The sequence below is a fragment of the Choloepus didactylus genome, chromosome 1, assembly GCF_015220235.1.
Source record: "Choloepus didactylus isolate mChoDid1 chromosome 1, mChoDid1.pri, whole genome shotgun sequence".
In the NCBI taxonomy this organism is placed as follows: Eukaryota; Metazoa; Chordata; class Mammalia; order Pilosa; family Megalonychidae; genus Choloepus; species Choloepus didactylus.
The window spans coordinates 33,579,602-33,601,574 of record NC_051307.1 but is presented as its reverse complement, the minus strand read 5'-3'; the positions used below and the strand labels follow the sequence as shown (position 1 = coordinate 33,601,574).

Genomic DNA, 21,973 nt, shown 5'->3' with positions numbered 1-21,973 from the left:
CTTACATTCACATGTATATTTTTAAAAGTGTACTAAAACTTTGGGGGAAAGAGACTTTTTAAAAAATTTTTGAATTACCTATATGCATTAGATGAATATTGTTTAATACATTCTGTTTCACTAATTTAACTTGCTTCTCAATTTTTAAAATAAAGTTCTACACAAAAGGTATAATTAAGTAGAGATTTTTTATAACCATGTGGGAATTTATGTGATCAAATTACAAAATTTCTTTTTAAATTCTTCAATTAGAAATATGTTTGAGAGCTCTCAGAATTGACCTCAGAGCCAGTTTAAAACTCAGAAGTTGCATGCAATTCTTAAATTTAGTTATACATTAAAGCTTTCCTTTGGGTCATTAGATTTGTCTCACAACTTCCTTCTATCCCATTTTCTTCTTATTTCTCCATGAACCAAACTAATCCTCCCCCTACTCCCCCATGTAACTCTATTTGAGAGAAAACGTGCTGTGTATGTGCTGATGCGAATGAAAGCACAACAGAAACTGGAGAGATTGTGGACCTTTCTGCACACTTTGAGACCCCCCTCAAGAAGAAAATAGACTGATATAAATTACTCATGAGTCCTAAGTACATATTAAAAATTAACTGAACATAGTAGATAAATATAACTGAAAGTTTTAGATTGAAGAATGTTCCAAATTGAGTATGATCCTATCAATATTAGAAAGTTACTGTTACAGTTATCTTAGAAAAAGTTTATATGCAAAATGAAATGCAGACTAAAAGACTTGCTAGGCTTTTGAAAATTGAGCGGTATAACTAGCTTCCTCCCTAGCATACTATTTAGAACAGTAGTGCAACAAATTTGTATCTGTTGAATATTTTGTGGCATGAAAAGAAAATAGCTATAATACCTAACAAGTGTACAGCACTTGTCTATATGATAAGCATTGTTCTAAGTTTTATTATTTTTTAACATAGTAACAAATTTAACTCTCATAACATGCCTCTGAAGTCAGATTCTGTTATTATCATCCTCACTTTCCAGATGAAGAAACTGAGGCACAGAGAGAGGACAGATAACTTGCCCAAATGGCAGAACTGAAGCTTCAAACCCAGCTAAGACTCCAAGGTCTATATTTTAATGCTTTCACTACTACACTATGCTGCCTCCCGAAGCATTAGAAGCAATTATGATTTTGTTGAGAAAGTCAAAGAAAGAAACACTTTCACTGGGCTATCTACCCTTCTGTGACCCCTATATTTCTGAAGTTTTCAAATGTTACTAACTTCATTCTCCCTGATTTTCGGAACAAATGGGCCACTTTGGAGCCCTGAGATGCTGCCCTGCATCAGTGTCATCTCCACCAATTCTCTTTGCTGCTAAGAGGTAAAGAGACACCCTGGGAATTTGGCAGTGCAGAGATTTAGGAGCTGATGCTCAAGCAGGGTGAATTCTTCCCAGGGATTCAAAAGGTTAAGGGGCTTAGATAGTCTTTCCTAAAGCAATGTTAATTCAAAGTTTACCTGTTTCATTTAGAGTTTCTTGTCATTTAATGTGACAGAAAAGAACAAAAAAAAAAAAACCCTGCATGGATAAGAGGAGCAGCAGGGGAGATCTAATTCTCTTCCGTTTCAGAGGTAGGATGCTCTGACACATAAAAAAGCAGGTTGGAAGAAAAATACCCCTTGGTGGGGAATGACTGGTAGATTATGAAATCACAGGTATTAGAGTTGGAAAGGACCTATTATGCCTTATCATCTGTCCTCATTACACTGCTGCCTCTGGTGGGCCCTGAACTACTCTGACCTGTTTAATTTTAAATAACTCCTGCTTCATGGCTTTCTCCTGAGACCCCATTTCAGACCCAACTGTTTAATACCTCCACTTGACATCCAACCCGTTTCACTTTGGTCAGTTTCATCTCATTTCTTTGGTTATTTAATCTATTGGCAAGCTGAAACCATTTTTCTTCTGTAATGTACTTATAGTCTTCAAATATCAGTGGAATTATTTTATCTTTTATTGTGATGGCATAAAAGCAGAAAAATGATAAATTGGACATCAAAGATTTCAACTACATAAACGATATCTGTCATAGTCAATGGATATAAATGTTTTCTTCACTTTCCTCTAACTACTCTTGCCCAAGTGGGGTAGAGACACTTTTTTTATTGCAGTAAAGGAAAAGAAATGATGAGACTTTTGTGCTGTTTTAGGAAAGACTTCTTAGCAGTTCGGGTCATTATCACTTAGAGGCTTGTCATCAGTTGTTAGGTTACTAATTAATCCATGGAGGCTCAGGCTCTGGGCAATAACTTATTCAAAGAAGATTATTCTGTGTAAGAATATTCACATCATAATTTTCAATGCTAAACACATCTGGTCTAATGGGATCATGTATCTAAGTAAAGCACATTTTTTTTGTCCATAGTTCCATACTAGCATCTCATTTAGCAGAATCCTGTTGGCTTTATCTTCAGGACTTGACCCATTCTTACCACATCTGCTCTCACTCTGATATGAGTTCCATGACTTCTTTGGATTATGCAATAGCCTTCCACTGGTATCCTTAACAACACTCCTGCCCTCCCACAACCTTTTCTCTCTCAGTCACCGTGATAGTACAGTACTCCTGAAATCAAGAACCTCTAATAGCTCCTGTAGAAACCTGTGGCCTGAGCAAAGCAGGCCTGCAGATCTTGGGTGTGCAGCAGTCTGCATGACCTAGGCAACTAAATGTTTAACCTATTGTCTTTCTAAGCCAGTAGAGAAAAAAAGGGTAAATTGACCTTGAAATGTAACTTTATGCAAGCAGGCAGGAAGTGAGAGGCTCTTAGTCTCACAAAAAGAGCAAAATGTAATTGTTCAAGTGTTTTTCTAGTCCTTCCTGCACTACCCCCCAGGTCAGAATGACCTATTCCTGCATCTATGCTCCCCCCACCCTTAGGAGGGCCTTTGTCTTAAACCCTCATAAAAGGCTTTCTGCCCTTTTGGCATTGCTCGGTTGTCTTCCTTGTGAACACGATGCCTGCCTGGCCTGAGAGAGCCATCATGATCTTGCCACGACTTCTCACCCTGTAAGTAAGCCCTGAGTAAAAGTTCATGGATCAGAAAATGCTTGTTGTCTTCTTTGGCCTCTGGACTGGCATGGCCCTCTTGGGCTGCAACAGCTCCTCATTTCACTCAGATAAAAGTCCACAGAAGCCACAGTAGACCATCATTATCTAAACCTTACTGCTCCTACTTATTCCACTCCAGCCATGCTGGCCTCTTGACTTTTCTTCAAACAGGTCAGCCACATGCCCAGCAGTAGGGTGACTTATGTACCCCAGTTTAAACATGTGCTTAACCATAAGCTGCGTTCTGGTGGCTGTGAACCCTTTGTAGATAGGATCTCTTGACGATGTTATTTTTAGTTCACTCATGGCCAGACTGAATGAGGGTGAGTCTTACTCCATATAACTGGAGGCATAATAAAGAGAAGAAGCTGGAAGCCAGAAGTTGGAGGTCACACAGGAAGAATCTGGAAGTCAGAGGAAACCGGAAGAGCTGAGAAAAGGAGAGGGCATTGCCATGTCAGGGAGGCAGGGATACAGGCCAAGGAACCCTGAGGATTGCAGGCAGCCAGTTCTAGAATGTAACAGATTATAGAAGAATGCAAAGCTTGATGGTATTTGGATTTGGGGCTTCTTCCTGTCTCAAAACCATGATCCAATAAATTACCATTGTTTAAGACAACCCATTTTGTGTGTTTTTTTCATAGCAGTCTGCAAACTAAGATAATCCCCACTTAGTGGATTTGTTCTGCTTGCTCCCTATGTCTGAAATAATTTATGTGGTTCATCACTGAGATCCTTAAAGTTCTGGTTAAAATGTCACTTTTTCAATGAGGCCTAAACTGACTATGGTGTTTAACTTTGCAATAGCACCCCAAAACCTGCACTCCCTTGCCATGCCCTATATTTATTCCATACTACTCATCATCATTTAACATAGAAAATAATTCAATTACTTGTCATGAATGTTGTTTATTTTCTATTTTCTTTTACTAGAATCTGTAATTCATGAGAGCATAAAATTTTATTTTGTTCACAGATGGATTCTATATGTCTAGAATAGGGTCTGGGGCTCAACAAATAGTTTTTGAATAAAAGAATGAAAGAATAAATTGGATTCTTTAATAGATTAAAAGTAGTCACTTTATATTGAGAAATGTTTTCATCAGGTTGAGATGGTGTGATGACTGATATTTTCTTATTTTAGGAATGCCATTTTTTAAAGGACCAGGATACATGAGATACATTTTTACTTTGAAAAATTAACTCTGATCTCATTCTATAAGATGATGTTTGCAACTGACATTACATCAGCCTACAAAACATAACAAGAGTATCAGTCTCTGTGACCACAAATAATAAATTACAATTCACATGAATTCAGATTATTGTTTATGTTTTAAGGTATTTCATTTGATCAATAATTCACTCACTCAAAAATTACTTATTGAGTGAAAATGGTAGACATTCATTCATTTAATCCAAAATAATTTTGCATACTAATTAGATGTCAAGCACTGAGAATGCATTAGGTACCTATAGTTGGGTGAGTCACATTTCCATAGAAACAACCTAATCCAAATATCCCACAAGATTGTATTAAAACATTGCTTTTGGGGGACATAATGTATTCAAACTGGCACAGTCCTCCCCCTGGACCCCCAAAAGACATGTTCTTTCCAAATACAAAAATACTTTCATTCCATCACAATATAGATAAGTACAAAGTCCTAACATTCTCCTCTGGCTTTGGACCTGTGAAACTCAGAACAAGTTATCTGCTGTAAATATACAAAGGAGGGACTATCATAGGCAGAATGTTCCCTTTGCCAAAGGGAGAAATTGAAAGGAAAACAAAGGTCAAAGGTCCAAAAAATTTCCTAAAACCTGCAGGACAAACTTCATTCGATTTTAAAGTCTAAGAGCAATCTATGGAATGATGTTTTATTCTCAGGGTTTGAGAGGGCAGCAGTCCCACACTTTCCAAAGGCTTACGAGGAACCTTTATCTCCAAATGCTGGGGTGAGTGCTCCAACATATCCACACTTTGGGGAGACCAGCTTCTTCTCAGCCCCACCCTTCTCAAACATCAGGGTGGCACCTAGACTCTCTTCCATCTCTGGAGCACACACACAACCCCTTCAGAACAATGGGGTGGTGGCCAGGCTCTCCCCAATTCCTGGGGAATGTGCTCCACCCTCTCTGAGGCCTGAGGTGGCAGCACTCTTTCTGAGCATTGAGGCAGAAGGCCAGCCCTCTGACTCTGGGGCAAACTCACCCTTTCCACATGCATGGGTTGCTCTGCTCTCCTTGCCTAAGATTTCTTGGCTTCAGACCTTGGCTTCCATGGTTCTGCCTTCTCTGATGAAATTCTTCCTTCACTCTGTCCCTCTTTTGTCCCTTTTAGTCCAGACTGGCAGTGGTTCCATTTATACAGATCTTGCAAAAAATCTGTTGGCTTGGCATGCAGCATAGAAGGGTCAGAACTGTCAAACAATAGGACTTTCCATAAATCCTTTCTGGATGACTCCATCTCCAAACCTTGCTTGTACTGGAATGGAGATCGGGTTTTATGTTTGGTTAAATCCTCACATGGGGCCTCTGGGGTCTCACTTTCTAGCCCAGAATTTTCCAGACCATCAATTTCTCATTTCTTTGTACCCAAGAGTTCAGTTCTCAGCTTATTTCTCTCTTCATGCATTTTACTATAAGCTGCAAGGAGGAGCCAGGCTGCATTTTCCACGCTTAGTTTGGAGACCTCTTTAGTTAAGTATTCCAGCTTGTCGCTTTCAAATTTTGCCTTCCATCCAACAACAGGACTCAATTTTGCCAAGTTTTCTGCCACTTTAAAACAAGGATCCAGTTGGCAATGACACGTTAATCACTTCTGTAAGGCTTATCAGAAGTATATTTAGAGTCCATATTTCTAGCAAAAGTCTCCTCAAAGCAGTCTAGGCCTTTTCTATCAAGCTCCTCACAATTCTTCCAGAATCTTCCCCTTATCCATTTAAAAAGCCATTCCAATATGTTTGGTATTGGCAAACTGAGCAGCACCCCGCTCCTCATACCAAAATCTGTTCTGGTTTGCTAATGCTGCCATTATGCAAATACCAGAAATGGATAGTCTTTTATAAAGGGGGTTTAGTTGGTTACAAAGTTACAGTTCTAAGGCCATAAAAGTGTCCAAACTAAGGCATCAACAAAAGGATACCTTCACTGAAGAACAGCTGATAGTATCTGGAACACCTCTGTTAGCTGGGAAGGTATGTGGCTGGTGTCTGCTGGTCCTTTCCTCTTTGGTTGCATTGCTTTCATCTTCTGATTCCAGTGGCTCTCTCTCTAAGCATCTGGGAGTCCTCTCTTAGCTTCTCTGAGGCAAACTCTGGGCTTCATCTCTTAGCTTCGCATCTCCAAACATCCTTCTGCATGCAACTTCAAGCATCTCTAAACATCAGCAAGCATCTGGGTCTGTGTCAGCTCTTAGCTTCTCTCTTAAATACCCCAGTGAACTAATCAAGATCCACCCAGAGTGGGATGGCACGCTTCCATGAAAATATATAATCAAAATATTTTACCTACAGTTGGATGAGTCAAATCTCCATGAAAACAACCTAATCCAAATATCCCACAAGATTGGATTAAAACATAGATTTGGAGGGTGTAATATATCCAGACTGGCACAGGGGTGCTTATAATATTCAATGGGAAGGAGGATTTCAATGTATAGGATAAGGAAAATCTTCATAGAAATGGTACATATGAGCTGTATTGTATTATGAGGAATACTTTGGAAGCTACTTTTAAACCATGAGCTTCTTGAGAACCAAGACACTTTCCCATCTTATTCAGTGACCTTAATGCCTAGAAAAATGCTAATTAGAGGAGACTTTTAATAAATGTTATTTGAATTAAATTTTTCATCAGTAACTTATGATTAAATCATAATATAGGATGGATTTTATCTAAGAAAATTACCTAGATGCAAAAATTTCCACTTGGTCCTTTTGCATTATCCCTTATTTTTTAATATCCACATTACTTTTAGATTTGTAATTTTCTGTTCAGGAATTATGTTTGATAGTATAAATATTTGTTTCCAAGGCTTTCATGGTTGATCATTCCCTCATGATTTCTAATATTCTTAGTTAAATCTTATTGCCTCCAATGCTAGTTTTCTACCTGAAATCCAACTCAAATATCTCATTCTTGTGAAAAAAAAATGTATTCACAATTTACAACCCTTTCCTTAGAATTATGCTTTAGAATCACTCTTCCATAGTACTCCATTAATTCCATTGACTCCAACAATGAAAAGTACTTAAAAATACTCCCAGACACAATGAGTGTGCTGAATTTTATATAATTAAATGTCAATTAATAAAACTTTTTAATACAATTTAGCAAAATTTATTAGTGTTTACCATGTTCAAAGTACATTGTTAAGCAAGGACTCAAGTGTTGTTAGTTCCATTTTATACTCCTTTGAGGTTGTTAGCTGGCCTTTTACTTTCTCCATAAGTCACAAAGATACTCAATGTGTAGTAAGTGTTTAAGAAATGCCCTTTATGATTGGTTGCCATGATTTTTATTCAATGATTTCTAACTGTGATTTACACTACATTTTGTACTCTACTCAGGAAAGTGTTAGCTATTTCCATTTATGTAACTTTCAACATAGCATGTACTGGTCATAATTTAACCTGCAAAATGAAAGTGTGTAGCCAGAGGATTTGAATAAATTTCCAAAGACAGAAGCAATGGGCCATCAAAAGTTATGGCTGACAACTTGCAAGGCTGTCTTTATTTGATCTGACTTGGAGCACAGCCTGTGTGGAAAAGCCTTTACCCCAGGGGCAGTTGTGAAAAACATTTAGAGGCTATCGTTAACTTTACAGTTGCCTGAGGCAATGCATAACTGTTGAGGCAAACAAAAACACTAGCCAAAAAGCTTAAAAGGAAAAGCTAGAGAATAAGATGTCCACAGGGACTCTGAAACGCTCCAATATACTCTTTGGAATCTAGAATGGCACAGGCATGAATAGGGCTGTGTGCACAAACAGCTGTCTGTGTTAATGCTTGGAAAGATCTGAGAAGGCATAACCTCTCAACTCTGGCTGAGCATGAGGCTCTACACAAGCAGAAAGTGAAAGTTGAGGCAGAGTTGTCAACTGCCTGGTTGAGTGTTGAAAATGTATCTCAATATGCTCTCAGAGACCCTAGTCAAAGACTGGGTGACCTATTGGTTCCAGGCATTTAAGGAAATCTCTATTCAGTCATTAGCTGATCACAAAACTAACTGTGCAGAGACTGCATTGGTCAACACAATAAATATATAGACTTCACAGAATTAGTTCATAAAAGCCTCTAAACAAAGAGCCACAACAAAACTCCTAGGTAGGGAGGAGAATCTGACTTCCAGGATTGCCAGATTGTATTATTTAAAATTCCCAGTATTTCACAAAAATTATAAGATATTCAAAGAAACAAGGAAGAATTTTATCAGGAAAGTAAACAATCAATAGAAACTGTCCCAAAGAAAGCTCAGATGTTCTTCTTCTTTTATATAACCACCTCACTGTTGGCTACTGCAGAAGGCCAGTGTCTTTGCCACTGAGTAACCCACATAGTTCTTATATAAGACAAAATACATTTTAAGACAACATTGTCTCTAGATAAAAAGAAGAGCATTTTATAATGATAAAGGGACAATCAATCAGAAAGACACTACAATTATAAACATATATCACCTATACACAGAGCTCCAAAATACCTGAATAAGCACTATCGGAATTGAAGGGAAAAATAAACAATTCAACAAAAACTATTGAAGAGTTTAATACTCCAGTTACAATAATTGATAGAAGTAGGCAGAATATCAACAAGGAAATGGAAGACTTAAACAACATTATAAGCCAAGAACTCCTAACAAACAACTATGGAAAACTCCAACCAACTATAGTAGATTATACATTCTTCTCAAGTACACTTGGAATTTTCTCTAGGATAGATTATATGATAGGCCATAAAACAAAACTCAAGAACTTTACAGAGACTGATATCATACAAAATATATTCTCAGTCTGAAATAGAATGAAATTAGAAGACAACACCAGGAAATTTGGAAACTTATGAATATGTGGAGATCAAGCAATGCACTCAAAATTAACCAATGGGTCAAAGAAAAAGTCACATGGGAATTTATAAAATACATTGAGGTTAATGAAAATGAAAACTTGTCATACCAAATCCAATAGGATACAGATAAAGACATGCTTAGTGGGGAATTTATGGCCATTAACACATATTGAAAAAGAAGAAAGTTCTCAAATCAAATCCAACCTTCCGCCTTAAGAAACTAGAAAAAGAAGAGCTAAGCACAAAGCAAGCAGAATGAAGGAAACAATAAAGATTTGCGTGGAAATAAATGAAATAAAGACAAGGAAAACCATAGAGACAATTGGCAAAAGTCAAAGTTGGTTCTTTGAAAAGATCAACACAATTGACAAAACTTTAGCTACAGTGAACAAGAAAAAAAGAGAAGACTCACGTTATGAAATCTGAAATGAAAGACAGTACGGATGTTATAAAAATAAAAATAATAAGGGAATATTATGCATAATTTTATGCTAACAAATTAGATAACCTAGATGAAATGGAAAATTCCTAGAAAGACACAAACTAAGCAAACTAGCTAAAGAAGGAATAAGAAATATGAAAACTCCTACAACCAGTAAATAAGTTAAATTAGTAACCAAAAATCTTCTCACAAAAGAAAGCCCATTACCAGAGAGCTGTACTTGTGAATTCTACCAAAAGTTTAAAGAATAATTAACACCAATCCTTGGCAAACACTTTTATAAAATTGAAGAGGAGGGAACATCTCCTATCTCATTCAAGGTAATAGTCTAGTATTACCTTGATACCAAAATCAGACAAAAACATCAAAGGAAGAAAAACTACCAACAAGTATGCCTCATGAATGTATACATAAAAATCCTCAGCAGAATGGTAGCAAACTGAATCCAGCAGCATGTATAAGGCTTATGCACCATAACCAAGTGAGATCTATCCCAGTAATGCAAGCTTGGTGCAACGCATAAAATTCAATCAATCTAATGCAACGTATTAATAGAATAAAGTACAAAAAACTTCATGGTTATCTCAGTAGCCACAGAAAAAGCATTTTAAACACTAAGAATAGAAGGGAAATTTCTCAATCTGATAAAGAGCATCTACCCAAATATAGCTAGCATCATTCTGAATGGTGAAAGACTGAAGGCTTTTCTTTGATGAAGAGCATGTCAAAATTGTTCACTGCAGGTTCCAGGCAGGGCAATTAGGTAAGAAAAATAAAAGAAATCCAGATTGGAAAGGAATAAATAAAACTTTCTATATTTCAAGATGACATGATTGTTTATATAGAAAATCCTAAGAAATCTCAAAAATACTATTAGAGATAATAAAAGAATTCAGTAAGATTGCAGGATACAAGATCAATATGCACAAAATAATTGTGTTTCTATAAAGGAGCAAGAGATCCAAAAATGAAATTAAGGCACAGGTGACCAAAGTTCAGAAAAATTAATCTAACACAAGTTCACTTAGTGTTAATAAGTGCAAATCAGGAGAAAAAACTCAAGTTTCCTTGTCACAAATGGCCTCTGTATACTTTTCAATGTGTTTTGAATATATTGGGTTAAATACTGTTTCTTGAAACACTCTTACTTGCCTATTCAATTACTATTTTTCATTCAAATGCATTTATTGCTTCATGAGTTTAAAGAAGGAAAATTGGAAGACTTTTTTGCATTTAATACTTCTCAGTGCAAACTGCAGAAGAACACACACTGCATTCCTGTTGATTTATGAATAAAATCTAAATTATACCTGAAGCATTGCCAAAAGTATGGTCAAAATCTGGTCCAGAAAGAAGAGGAAAGGTGGGTCCTTGAATTATTTCCCAGTCATTATCATCATTTAGATCTTGGATCCAGAAACAAAAACCATCCTCAAAATTACAGTTGATTTTCTCATAATCTGTGAATTAAAAAATATAGGAAAAAACACTCAAATTTGGTCCACAATGTGAGTAATTCTAATAGATTGTATTGAAAAATATAACATTACAGAGCTCATAATTATATGACATCCACAAGATCATTCTTCTACATTCATCTTAACACTGTTTTATTCCATTCAATAAAAATAAAGCCTCCTCCCCACCCCCATCCCCCCTTTTTGGCCAACTGTATTAAATTCTGCTTTTCTTTAATACCCCATCAGGGTTTTAGCTAAGAATAACTTCTTGTTCTTTAACATAATTTTTACATTTTACCTCCATTGACTTACCCACACAAACCTTGTCCCATATTTTTCTCTCCCCTATTGCTAGATTTAAGACACCAGTCAAAATTATGTGTGATGTTCGCAGAATTAATTTTGTGACAGTGTTTTTTTTACTCTGAATACTTGCAGTAAATAAAAATTTAATTTTTGATTGATTCAGAATTTTTCTCACATTGGTTATTCAACCCATTTGAAGAATATGCACTATTTTCTAATTTCTTACTTCTTCCCAATATCAAGTAGAGAGCTACACATAAGACATACTCATTAAATTACTAGTGTAATGAAACAGGTTACACTCTTATTCTAAAATTTTAGGTTCTGCTACTTTTAAATTCACATTAAATATTAAAGCATCTGAAAATTCAAAGGCTAAAGAATAAACAATACTTACTATTAAGTTCTTTGCTGTTAAATGCAGTGTATGTTGCATTAAAGCCAATATAATCACTTTCATCCGATTCTATAAGAAACGTAACAGTAACTTGGTTGGAAAAGATTCTAATTGTACCAGGATTACTTTCCCAGAGAGAAGCTAAAACAGAGAATTCATAATGGTTATATGTACATCTCTCTCTCTCTCTCATCTATCTTCTATCACCTATCTATCTTTCCCAATATCATTAAGTTAACTAAAAGCATTAATCCTATGACTACTTTTTTAATTGATAGGGCTCCTCCGCCAAGCATTAGAAAACCTCAAATTATTATACACATTTATGGTTTGAAAAAAATTATATTTTTCCTTTTTAATATTAGCTATGTGTTTACTATATACACATATAACAAGAAAAGATGCATTCCTTTACTGAAAAAAAAAAATTCCCTACAAAGCACACAAGTTAATAGATTTGCCAAGCACTCACACTTAAATGTGAATTGGCTCATCCTTTCTCTTCTAGTAACAAAGGACCTTTTGTGGGAGAGAAAAAGATGGAGGCATGGTTAAGATGCAGGGGAATTTGGAGGGAAAGTAGGGGTGGTGGACTTACTACAGAGGAAGATTTAACAGTTCTGGTTCACAAACATTTATCTTATCCAAGTTATAAAAGCAAACATTCTACCATTAGAGTTTTACCTTATGTGTTATAAAGGATTTTTAATAATTTGCCACATCTTTTTGAGTATCCAGTATGAGTTTGGTATGGTGTTAAGTGCTGATGATATGATGAAGAAATAGTCATAGTTCCCCTATTAGACAGTCCAAATTTGTGAATTATAAAGAAAATTAACTGTGGAATTATTCAAAATGGGAGAAATGGCATAGAGGTACTGAGGAAGGAAGCTTTAATTCTGTGAGATACTATGATTGGGGAATCTTCGAGAGCATTTGGGAGGGGTGAGGCTTTAAGTCAGTGCTTGTTAAACTCTTCCACATAACATAAGCCCTATCAATTTGGGGGATTGAATGGGTACCTCTGAGTGTATACAAAAGTGGTCTAATAAAAGCATGACATTTATTGAAAATGCTTAACCTCAAAAACTATTTGCATATATTATTTCATTCTATATTAGAAATATGGTCATGTTTGTTGTAGGATAAATGACTTTTAGGAAAAACTGACAATTCAAGAAATTCACTTTATTATATATAGCTTTCGCTATACCTATGTATAGTTTTGGTTACTCTGTTTTTAAAAGCATAGCCTCAAACTATGCTTAACCACATTGCAGCAAGGCTATGTAATGACCAATCCTGTGGGAATGGAATCTCAGCCAAGACCATGGAGATATAAAGAATAGCATGATAATTATACAATGGAAAACACATTTTCTGGGTTTGGCAATTTGAAAACAGTTTCATTGTACTCACCCAGGACATTTTTCTTGCCTTCCTTTGAGATTGCACAAAAATATATAAACATTTTTCTGAACAAAAACATGTAATTGAGCACACACAATCTTTTATCCCTATCATATCTAGTACTGATAACTTTTACTATCACTGAATTGATTATACCTTCATCATTGTAAATTAAATGAAATATTTTTTAAACTGTCATGTAAACCTATTCTGACTTACTTCAATTCCTATATATATATATATATATATATTTTTTTTTTTTTTTTAGAAGACCCTATTGCATTCTGTATTATCTCTCTTTATGGGATGCTCACCTTTCTTTGAAACCTCTCATCATTAATAGTACTCTTTCTATATAAAAATGACTGAAAGATGGCCTTAGATTTGTTTATTCTGACTGATGCCTAAGCAAGTATATGAAAACAATTTTAGGGTACTGGATGCTTTCGTTTCCTTATAATTTCTCTAAGTAATAGCTATTCTCCTTAATTTAATTAAACTATCTACATATTTTTAATGTGATAAAAGATAGTAACTATTTGAGACCTGAATTCTGAATTGGAATTTAATGAAAGTAAATGTTGTAAGCATCTCAAACATACAGAAACTTGTTAAAAATTTAGAAAAAAATAGAGGGGCTTGTGACTTATTATTCCAATAAAAGATAACTTCAGTTATGGGGAATACTGCTTGTCATTCCTGACTGCTTACTGTAATACTATATGATAGAAATATAAAACTGTTAGTTTAAATTTCAATCAACACTTACTGAATTTTTACATTATATATGACACTTGTTTTAGATGCTGAAAACAAGATATTACTGCCTTTCCTTTTAAAAAGTCATTAATATTTTTTTAATTTTAAAGTTTAATTTTGTAGCCAAAGACATTTCTCATATTGTTCATTAAAATTAATATATTTAATTTTAAAACCTTTAAAATAGATTCAAATTTCAGAAAGACCTCAAAATTCAGTAACTGCCTATTTAGTATAATTTAAATATACTTTTGTATATTTTTAATATTTAGATATTTAGTTTTTATTGCAATTGGATGGCAATTATTCATGCATTATTCACATCACCAATGAGTCTAAGATTTATTTATGAATTAGTGATAGATTAAGCATATGAAAATAAGTGAAAATAATGTTTAGGTAAATCATAGTATTTGAAGAGTAAAAGAAAATGAGAATAACATATCTACCACTTGTTTGGAAAATAGTTAACCTCTTAGAACTTAGGTTTCATCATCTGTAAAGTAGAGAAAACAATAGCACCTATATAATCTGGTTTGGGAGAGAATTTTATAGAGTTAAACAAGTGCTGAGACCATGGCTTTGCACATTTTAAGAGACCAATGTGTGCTAAAATTAATTATTAATATCATATTATACCTTGGGGTATTTATATGAACTGGTTCTTTTGTCCACCTTTGTAAATATTTATGTTGATCAAAATTTTATGGAATTGGATGTATTAACTACAGAACTGAGTAGATTATAAAATGGTTGAATAATTTACACAAGCCAAATTTGAATTACTGGAAAGCTCATCTGTTTATATATACTCATCAGTATTTTTGTATTCAGGACCTTTAAAGCACAGTGGATAACTGCACCGTGTTTGAAGTCACAGAATTTTGGGTCTGAGTCTGCCTCCAACAGTAACTAGTTTTGTAAACTTGTGGTCATCTAACTTCTTATATCTCATTTTCCTCAAATATGATGCAAACTTGCCAGGGATGCTGACAATATTAAATAAGAAGATCCAGACAAAGCACTTAGTATGGTGACTGTCATATAAATAGCACCCGAAAAATTCTAGCTATTACTATCATATGGCTATTTCTTAAATAGATCATTAAATCAGTGAAAAACACTATTAGATAAGATTCACTTTTACTTGCCCAAAAAGTGCAACTTGAAAGTCAAACTTATGGAAATAAAGTTATTAAACTCTAATAATAGGTGTCACCTACAACTTCATCTCAGCTCCACATCTGGCCATACCTCCAAAATGTGAGGAAAACTAGTTACCTGCAAGACACCATCTCCCATTCTCCTCATAACTTTGATTTTATTTCCTCTTGGAATTTTATTTCCACTTTAATTTGCTACCATGAATAGGTCTGTGCCTCTTGGGGCCAGAACAAGTAAAAATGGGTGAATGCATGAATGAGGAAGTTTGCATAGTAATAATAGTACCATCCATACCTACCATTTGCTGAAACTACATACTATGCTATGTGCTCTTTTACCCTTTATCAAAAACAGTCCTACAAGAGACTGATGAGCAGTGAGCACACTGAAAATAAGAACAGAGACTATAAGTTTATAACCTATGCTACATGGGAGAAAAACAGTGTAGTAACTTTTAGGGTTTGTCTGAATTTTGCTTAATGGAGTGTAACACATGAACAATGCATGGTAACCAAAGATATAATTATATTTCTTTTGCAAATTTCCACATGATTTTTAACCATTAATTAAAAGATGATCATGTGAAATAGTAAGATTAAATAGAGCACTGAACTGCTAATTTTAATAATGAGGACCAGCTTGGATTCTTCCTTTCATGATTTCAAGTTCAAGTCCATATTCAATTCAAAATCAAGAGGAAAATACATCACTCCAAAGTATTTCCCATGTTTTCAATTTTATAATGGATTTTATAGTTGCTGTCACTTACCTCTCAAAATTTTGCTCGGTCCTACTCCTTCATAAATATTTAGAACATCTGTATAATATGAATTAAAATAATTGAAGTTCAGTTTAATGGAAAGTCCTTCGTTTACACTAAATTAAAAACAAACAAACAAACAAAAATAGATTATTACACTCTCCCAGCAATAGTTGTAACTCTTAATGCATTTGAGAATTTGAATGAAATTCTCACAGACATTTCAAATTAGTTTTCAAATGAATTTAGGCTCAATGATTATGCTTAAATTATACTCTGAAAAGGGCAAATTATTTGCAGCATAACAAAATGGAAAAAATATATCAGTATACCATCCAATGTTAATTTTTTAATCTATATATTTGTATCTAATGATTTTTGTAGGAATTAAGATTAAAAAGGCACTTAGCAGATAGACAAGTATAGTTGTTATATGAATATTCCTCAATTCAAATAGTTTTAAGACAAATTACTTATAATTTTCACTAAATTCCCTTACTGTGTTTAGATGATTACTTTTTAAAAATCCTCATCTCCATTTAAAACAAGTAAGAGTAGGTAAGTATCTGGAATTTGGTCAATTGCTAACCTTTTATTTAGGATGGCAACATCACTTTGTCCAAAACATTATGGTATCACATTCAGCAATTCTTAGTTGCATATTTAATTGCTTTGCCTACAGAAATTCTGTGACTCAAAGACAGGGATTAATGTGTTCATTTTTGATTCTCTAGCAGTTTATAAAAGTTAGTACATGCTAGTTGGTGGGATAAATTAATGTATGTAGCTGCCAGTATTAAAAAATAAAAAGAAAACTTTGGCAGGTTCATTAGAAACATTTATTTAATATTTAAATACAGGACTTTCATTTACAGATATTAAATTTGGGAAAAAGATCAGGTATCTAGGGTAATCTCTATTTACAGTTCCACTGACCCATTGAAGTGGCGGATTCAGAAATGTGAATGCTTCTGCAGTGTTTTGGAGGTCCAAAGTTCTCCTGGATTCTTCAGAAGAAGGGGTGACAGAAAAGAAAAGTGTGGAAGTGGGAAATGGGACCAGTTTATAGTGTCTAAGCTTGTTTGGACATGAGGCAGGATGGTGTTAGAAAATTCCACTCCAAATGCAGGCTCTCACAAACAGCACATTAGACAAGCCTTTTGTGCAAAACTTCCTGATAATCAGCCACTGCATCTTGCCCCAAACCCCCCTTCCCCAGCTATATACATTCCAATACTTAAAAGGACACTAAAACCCACCACTCACTTCTCCATTGGCTCAATGCCATTCCTTCTCAATTCCCACCTCGACAGGCCCCTGTGTCCAATAAACACTTAAACAATCAGCTAAACCCCTGTCCATCTAGACCAACTGACCACCCCCAAAACAAAAAATAAATACAGCTCTCCCTTTGTCTCAAGCAGGCTGAAGCTTTACTTCAGACCCCTGCCATGCTGGTGTGTAAATAAACTTTCCTGCCTGAAGTCTGTTAGTCTCCATGCCCTCTATGACTGCATGCCGAAATTTCTAACAGATGGAATATCTGCAGAAGGATCCAGGAGAGAGGCTAGAAAGGATTGATATGAGGTAGGGATTTAGTTTCCAAGGACCAGCAGGAGCCTTGGGAATTGACCTTGCCTCAGAGGTTGGCCTTGGGGATCCTGGGTGAACACAGCCCACAGGCTAAGGACATGACAAGCTTGATTTTTAGATAAGTCATCAATAGTAGCCTAGCCACTCAGTTGTGGATACCCAACACACTGTTAGTTAATTTTGGAAAATCTAAAGATCATGGTCGGAAAATGGTCATTTCCGGCAGAAGCCTGGGTTTGTCCAGCAGTAAATTAGAATCCTGGTCGATGGGATGGGCATAAGGGCTGGAGTTTAACCTTCCATAGTGGGGATGGTGTGATGGCTTAAATGTTTCGTGGACCCCAGAAAAGATCATGCTCTGAAAGCTAATCCATTCCTGTGGGTGTTAAGCTATTGTGGGTGGGGCCTTTTGATTAGGTTATTTCAGTTGAGGCATGCCCCAGGTGGGTCTTAATCTTCTTACTGGAGCCCTTTAAAGAGCATGAAATAGAAAGAAGAGAAGCTGAGAGAGAAAACCCAGAGAAGCTGAGAGAGAAAGCTACAGAAGCTCAGAGAGGAAGCCACTGAAGCCATAAGCTAGAAGCAACAAAACCTGGGGGAGAAGGGAGAGACCATTAGATGTGCCATGCGGTTTGCCAGAGGAGTCCCAGATAGCCAGCAGCCTTTCTTCAGGAAGACGGTATCATCCTGTTGATGCCTTGATTTGGACACTTTTCATGGCCTCAGAACTGTAAGCTTGTAAATTAATAAATCCCCATTGTAAAAGCAAACCCACTTCTGATACACTGCATTTCAGAAAATTTAACAAACTAAAACAGATGGTGATACCGAAATGCCACTAGCAGGGCAGGACTAAAAGATATCTAAGCAGAAAACTAGGTTTCTGGATCCAGGAAGATAAAGTTAGAACAGTGGTGGATAATTTTAAAAAAATACAGACATGTGGTTCTCAACCCTGAATATCAGACTCAACAAGTCTGAAGTATATCCTGAGATTTATATTTTTAAAAGCTCCATGAGTGATTGTGATGTGCTTTCATGTTTGAGGGCCACTGGAATAAAATAGGTAGCTCCAGCGGATGTCTTGCAAACAGGCTGCTCCCAGACATGTTGGTAACCACAGGAGGTTGGCAGAGGTGAGGAGATCAACATGAAGCAGCAGCAGCCATGGCTGGATCTTCCCAGACCAGACTGAGAGGAGAGCAAAGATGGCGGTGGCTGTTTATACCTCCTCTGACTATGTTAAGATCAATTCGGGGAGGTGGGGTTGAACCTGCTGGTGAGAACCTCAGGGCATCCAACATCAAAATTGAAGAAGACTGATGCAGAAGAAATGAAGCAGCTGTCAGGGATCATTCTGCCCTTTTAAAATTAAAAGTTTGGTGTCTCTAGGCAAGGAAGTAGTGAGTTCTTCCTACAATATTGTTCTCAAACAATGAAACTAAGGGCTTTAAGAGAAGCTCCCTAGAAACCTTTGTGTTCAGGGGTCTTTTACATTCTCAGAATAGATAAATGGAGGAAGAAGAGAGAAACAATTTCATACTGTTTTCTACTTTGACTCAGAAAATCCAACTCACTTGCATTAAAAACAGGTATTTATAAACATAATATTAATTAGGGAATATAATATCTGATATTTCTAAAAAATTAGACATCATAGTTATCTAATGATTTTTGAAGGGAATTAATACTTTTCTAAATCTAATTTGTACACTTTGCATTTTTGTTCCGATAACTATTTATAGCCCACTTTCATTGAGCATCTAATATGTGGTTAAGCACTTTACATTCATTATTGCATTTAATAATGACTTTGGCCCTGATAGTTAGAGATGTTGAACTTTACTTGTAGATTTACAAATTTTGGATCAAAGAAGTTGTCATCTGCCTGAGATCATACAACTTGAATTTGAAGAAGCTGGAATTTGAACACACACAGTCTTTCTCCAGCACCCACATTCCAGTTCCACCATGTTAAATATGGTCTCCCTGTAATTCCAAGGTTAGCCCAAATATAATTCCATCTTAAAATTTCTCCACTGCTTAATTGGTCTTACATTTAAGGAAGGAAAACTGATTGTCTTCACTCCAATTTTGATCTCTTATTAGGAAAAACAGCCTATCTGGCACAATGTATCTCTAGTGTGGTAATCAGTTTTGAGAAGACAAAAAAGTTCAATTATTTACATGTTTATTGAAAACTATAATTGCATTAGAAGTACAGCATATATTTTGGATTACCATTTTAGATTTCTTCAGTTTTTAAAATTCATCATGGCATCAATAGCAGATTTTAAAAATAGCTTTAAATCTTAAGTAATGGAAAAGGAAGCAAAAAGAATAGAATTATACAAACCCTTAAATGCTGTAGGGTGAATGTGATATAAATATTAGCATAACACCACTAATTTCTTAAGTTCTGCTAGGAAGCCCTCTAAATTTGACCTAGCCTAATTAGGAAATAGATTTAAAAATTAAATTTATTTGGTATTAATAAAATTCTAAAGACTATATGAAGAAAACATTGTGTACTTAAGGATCTAGATTAGTTAGGATTCATATGTTCTTTCCATATTCAGTGGAAGGAATTTAAGATTTTTCTAAGGCTTTCTGCTGACATTTTAAGTAAATAATAAGATTATTTTTCATTTTCATTATAGATAATGTTAATAGCCATTTATATATATGCTTATCTTAAAATTTGATACGATTGTATGTGTTATGTAAATGTGTATATATATATTACATAAGAGAAAGAGGGAGAGGGAAAAGAAGGAGAAGGAGAAGGAGAAAGAAGGGAGAATGACTATACAAACGGACAATAGCCAAACCATATATAAAAATAGAACTCTGACCCACTATCTGCAGCAATGAAACCAGGAGACTCTGATCAGCTACATGTAGCAACTGGTCCAGGAAACAAATCACAAATCATTATCTACAAAGCAAGTCCAGGAAGCTAAACTACAGCTCCTGTACCAATCAACCCAAATAGCCAGAACTTGATCAAAAGCTAACCAATTACCTAGGACACCTGCTTTTAGTTGGCCTCTCTCCAGCTTCCCCATGCCAACAGTCTCCAATCAGGGTACTGGGGAATGATTCATGTACCCCACAAAAGGCATATTCTTAATCTTAATCTGTGTTCTTGTGGATGTGAACCCATTTGTAAACAGGACCTTTTGAAGATGTTATTATTAGTTAAAGTGGGCTCAATTGAATCGGGGTGGGTCTTAATCCATACACTGGAGGCCTTACAAAGAGAAGAAATTCAGACATAGAGAAGCCAGAAGACCTAGAAACCAGAAGTCAGAGAAAACCACAGGAGGAGATGAAGGACATCACCATGTGTAGAGGACAGCCATCCCCAGAACACTTCCAACTCTGGGAGAAAACACGGCCTTGCTCACATCTTGATTTTAGACTTCTAGTCTCCGAAACATGAACCAGTAAATTCCTGTTGCTTATGCCAACTCACTGTGCAGTATTTGTCATAACAGCTCTGACAAATCATTCACAGGGAATCACTGAAGTCTCCCGTTTGTCCACTATAAAGCTTTCCTACCCTTACACCTGCCTTTGACTCTGCCAAATGCAAGTGATCGTATCTGACTCTGAATAAATAGCCTTTGCTTGTTCTCATTTGGCTGTTTTTTGGTCTATTTCCACTATATATATTCTTCATTCTTGGGAGTGGAAACAATAACCTCCAAAGTGGTTCCTTTTTAAGTTGTCAAGAATTACTTAAAGTTGTCATTTTTCATTCCTTTTTTTTTTTTTTTTTTTTTTTTTTGGCATAATAAGTAACATAATGTCTAGAGCATGAAAAGAAAGGAAATTGTGCTCATAGTTATAGTACATGTCTTACATGGGACAAAGATCCAAAATAGAAATTATTTGAGGAGAATAAGATGTTCTTTTTTTCCTGAATAATGTCAAGTAAATGTGTTTAGAACAATCTTCTCTTCTTAGCCCATTTTATCTGGAAGGTATCTCAACACAGGAAAACCACTTTTGTGAGCCTTTATGGGACCATTTCCTGTTATTTGTTTGGCAAGAACCTAGGGCTATGACTTTTAAGCCTCTTTAATCTCCTGATAGACTGATTCCCCTAGTTTATTTATAGCGAGTCATCACACTGACTAAAATTATCATACAATAGGTCTGAATGGGGAAGCCAAAATCCCATCCAGCTGTTGAGAGAAATTTAAAGAAAGAAACTAACTAGAATGTCATTTCTCAAAGGGAAATCCATGGAACACTTGTTCTGTATGCTCTGTGGGGGAAATATTCAGTAGCTTAATAGGAGATAACATTTCTTGGAGATTTAGTTGCCTTAACATATTTAAGGCTATGAGAACTACTGCAGCTTTTTAAAGAGTTGTAATGAGTTTATTTCAATACTCCTTAACTTTATTTGACTAAAAATTCTTTTTTTTTCCCCTTGGAATATCTGTCAGGAACTCAAACTACTTCTCCCCTGTGGAAATGCTAAGAGAAACAAAAGGATGTATAAAGAGGATC

The 21,973-nt window shown here is 35.5% G+C and overlaps 1 protein-coding gene across 1 annotated transcript in view; it reads right to left on the bottom strand.

Annotated features, from left to right (window-relative positions):
- TMPRSS15 (transmembrane serine protease 15) overlaps window positions 1–21,973 on the bottom strand; it is a 149,033-nt gene that overhangs the window by 92,896 nt on the left and 34,164 nt on the right. Inside the window, exons 9-11 of the mRNA XM_037828832.1 lie at window positions 15,866–15,972; window positions 11,764–11,904; window positions 10,911–11,060 (exon numbers count right to left, since the gene is read on the bottom strand). Of these exons, the coding sequence (XP_037684760.1) occupies window positions 10,911–11,060; window positions 11,764–11,904; window positions 15,866–15,972 (398 nt within the window). The remainder of the gene's footprint in view (window positions 1–10,910; window positions 11,061–11,763; window positions 11,905–15,865; window positions 15,973–21,973) is intronic.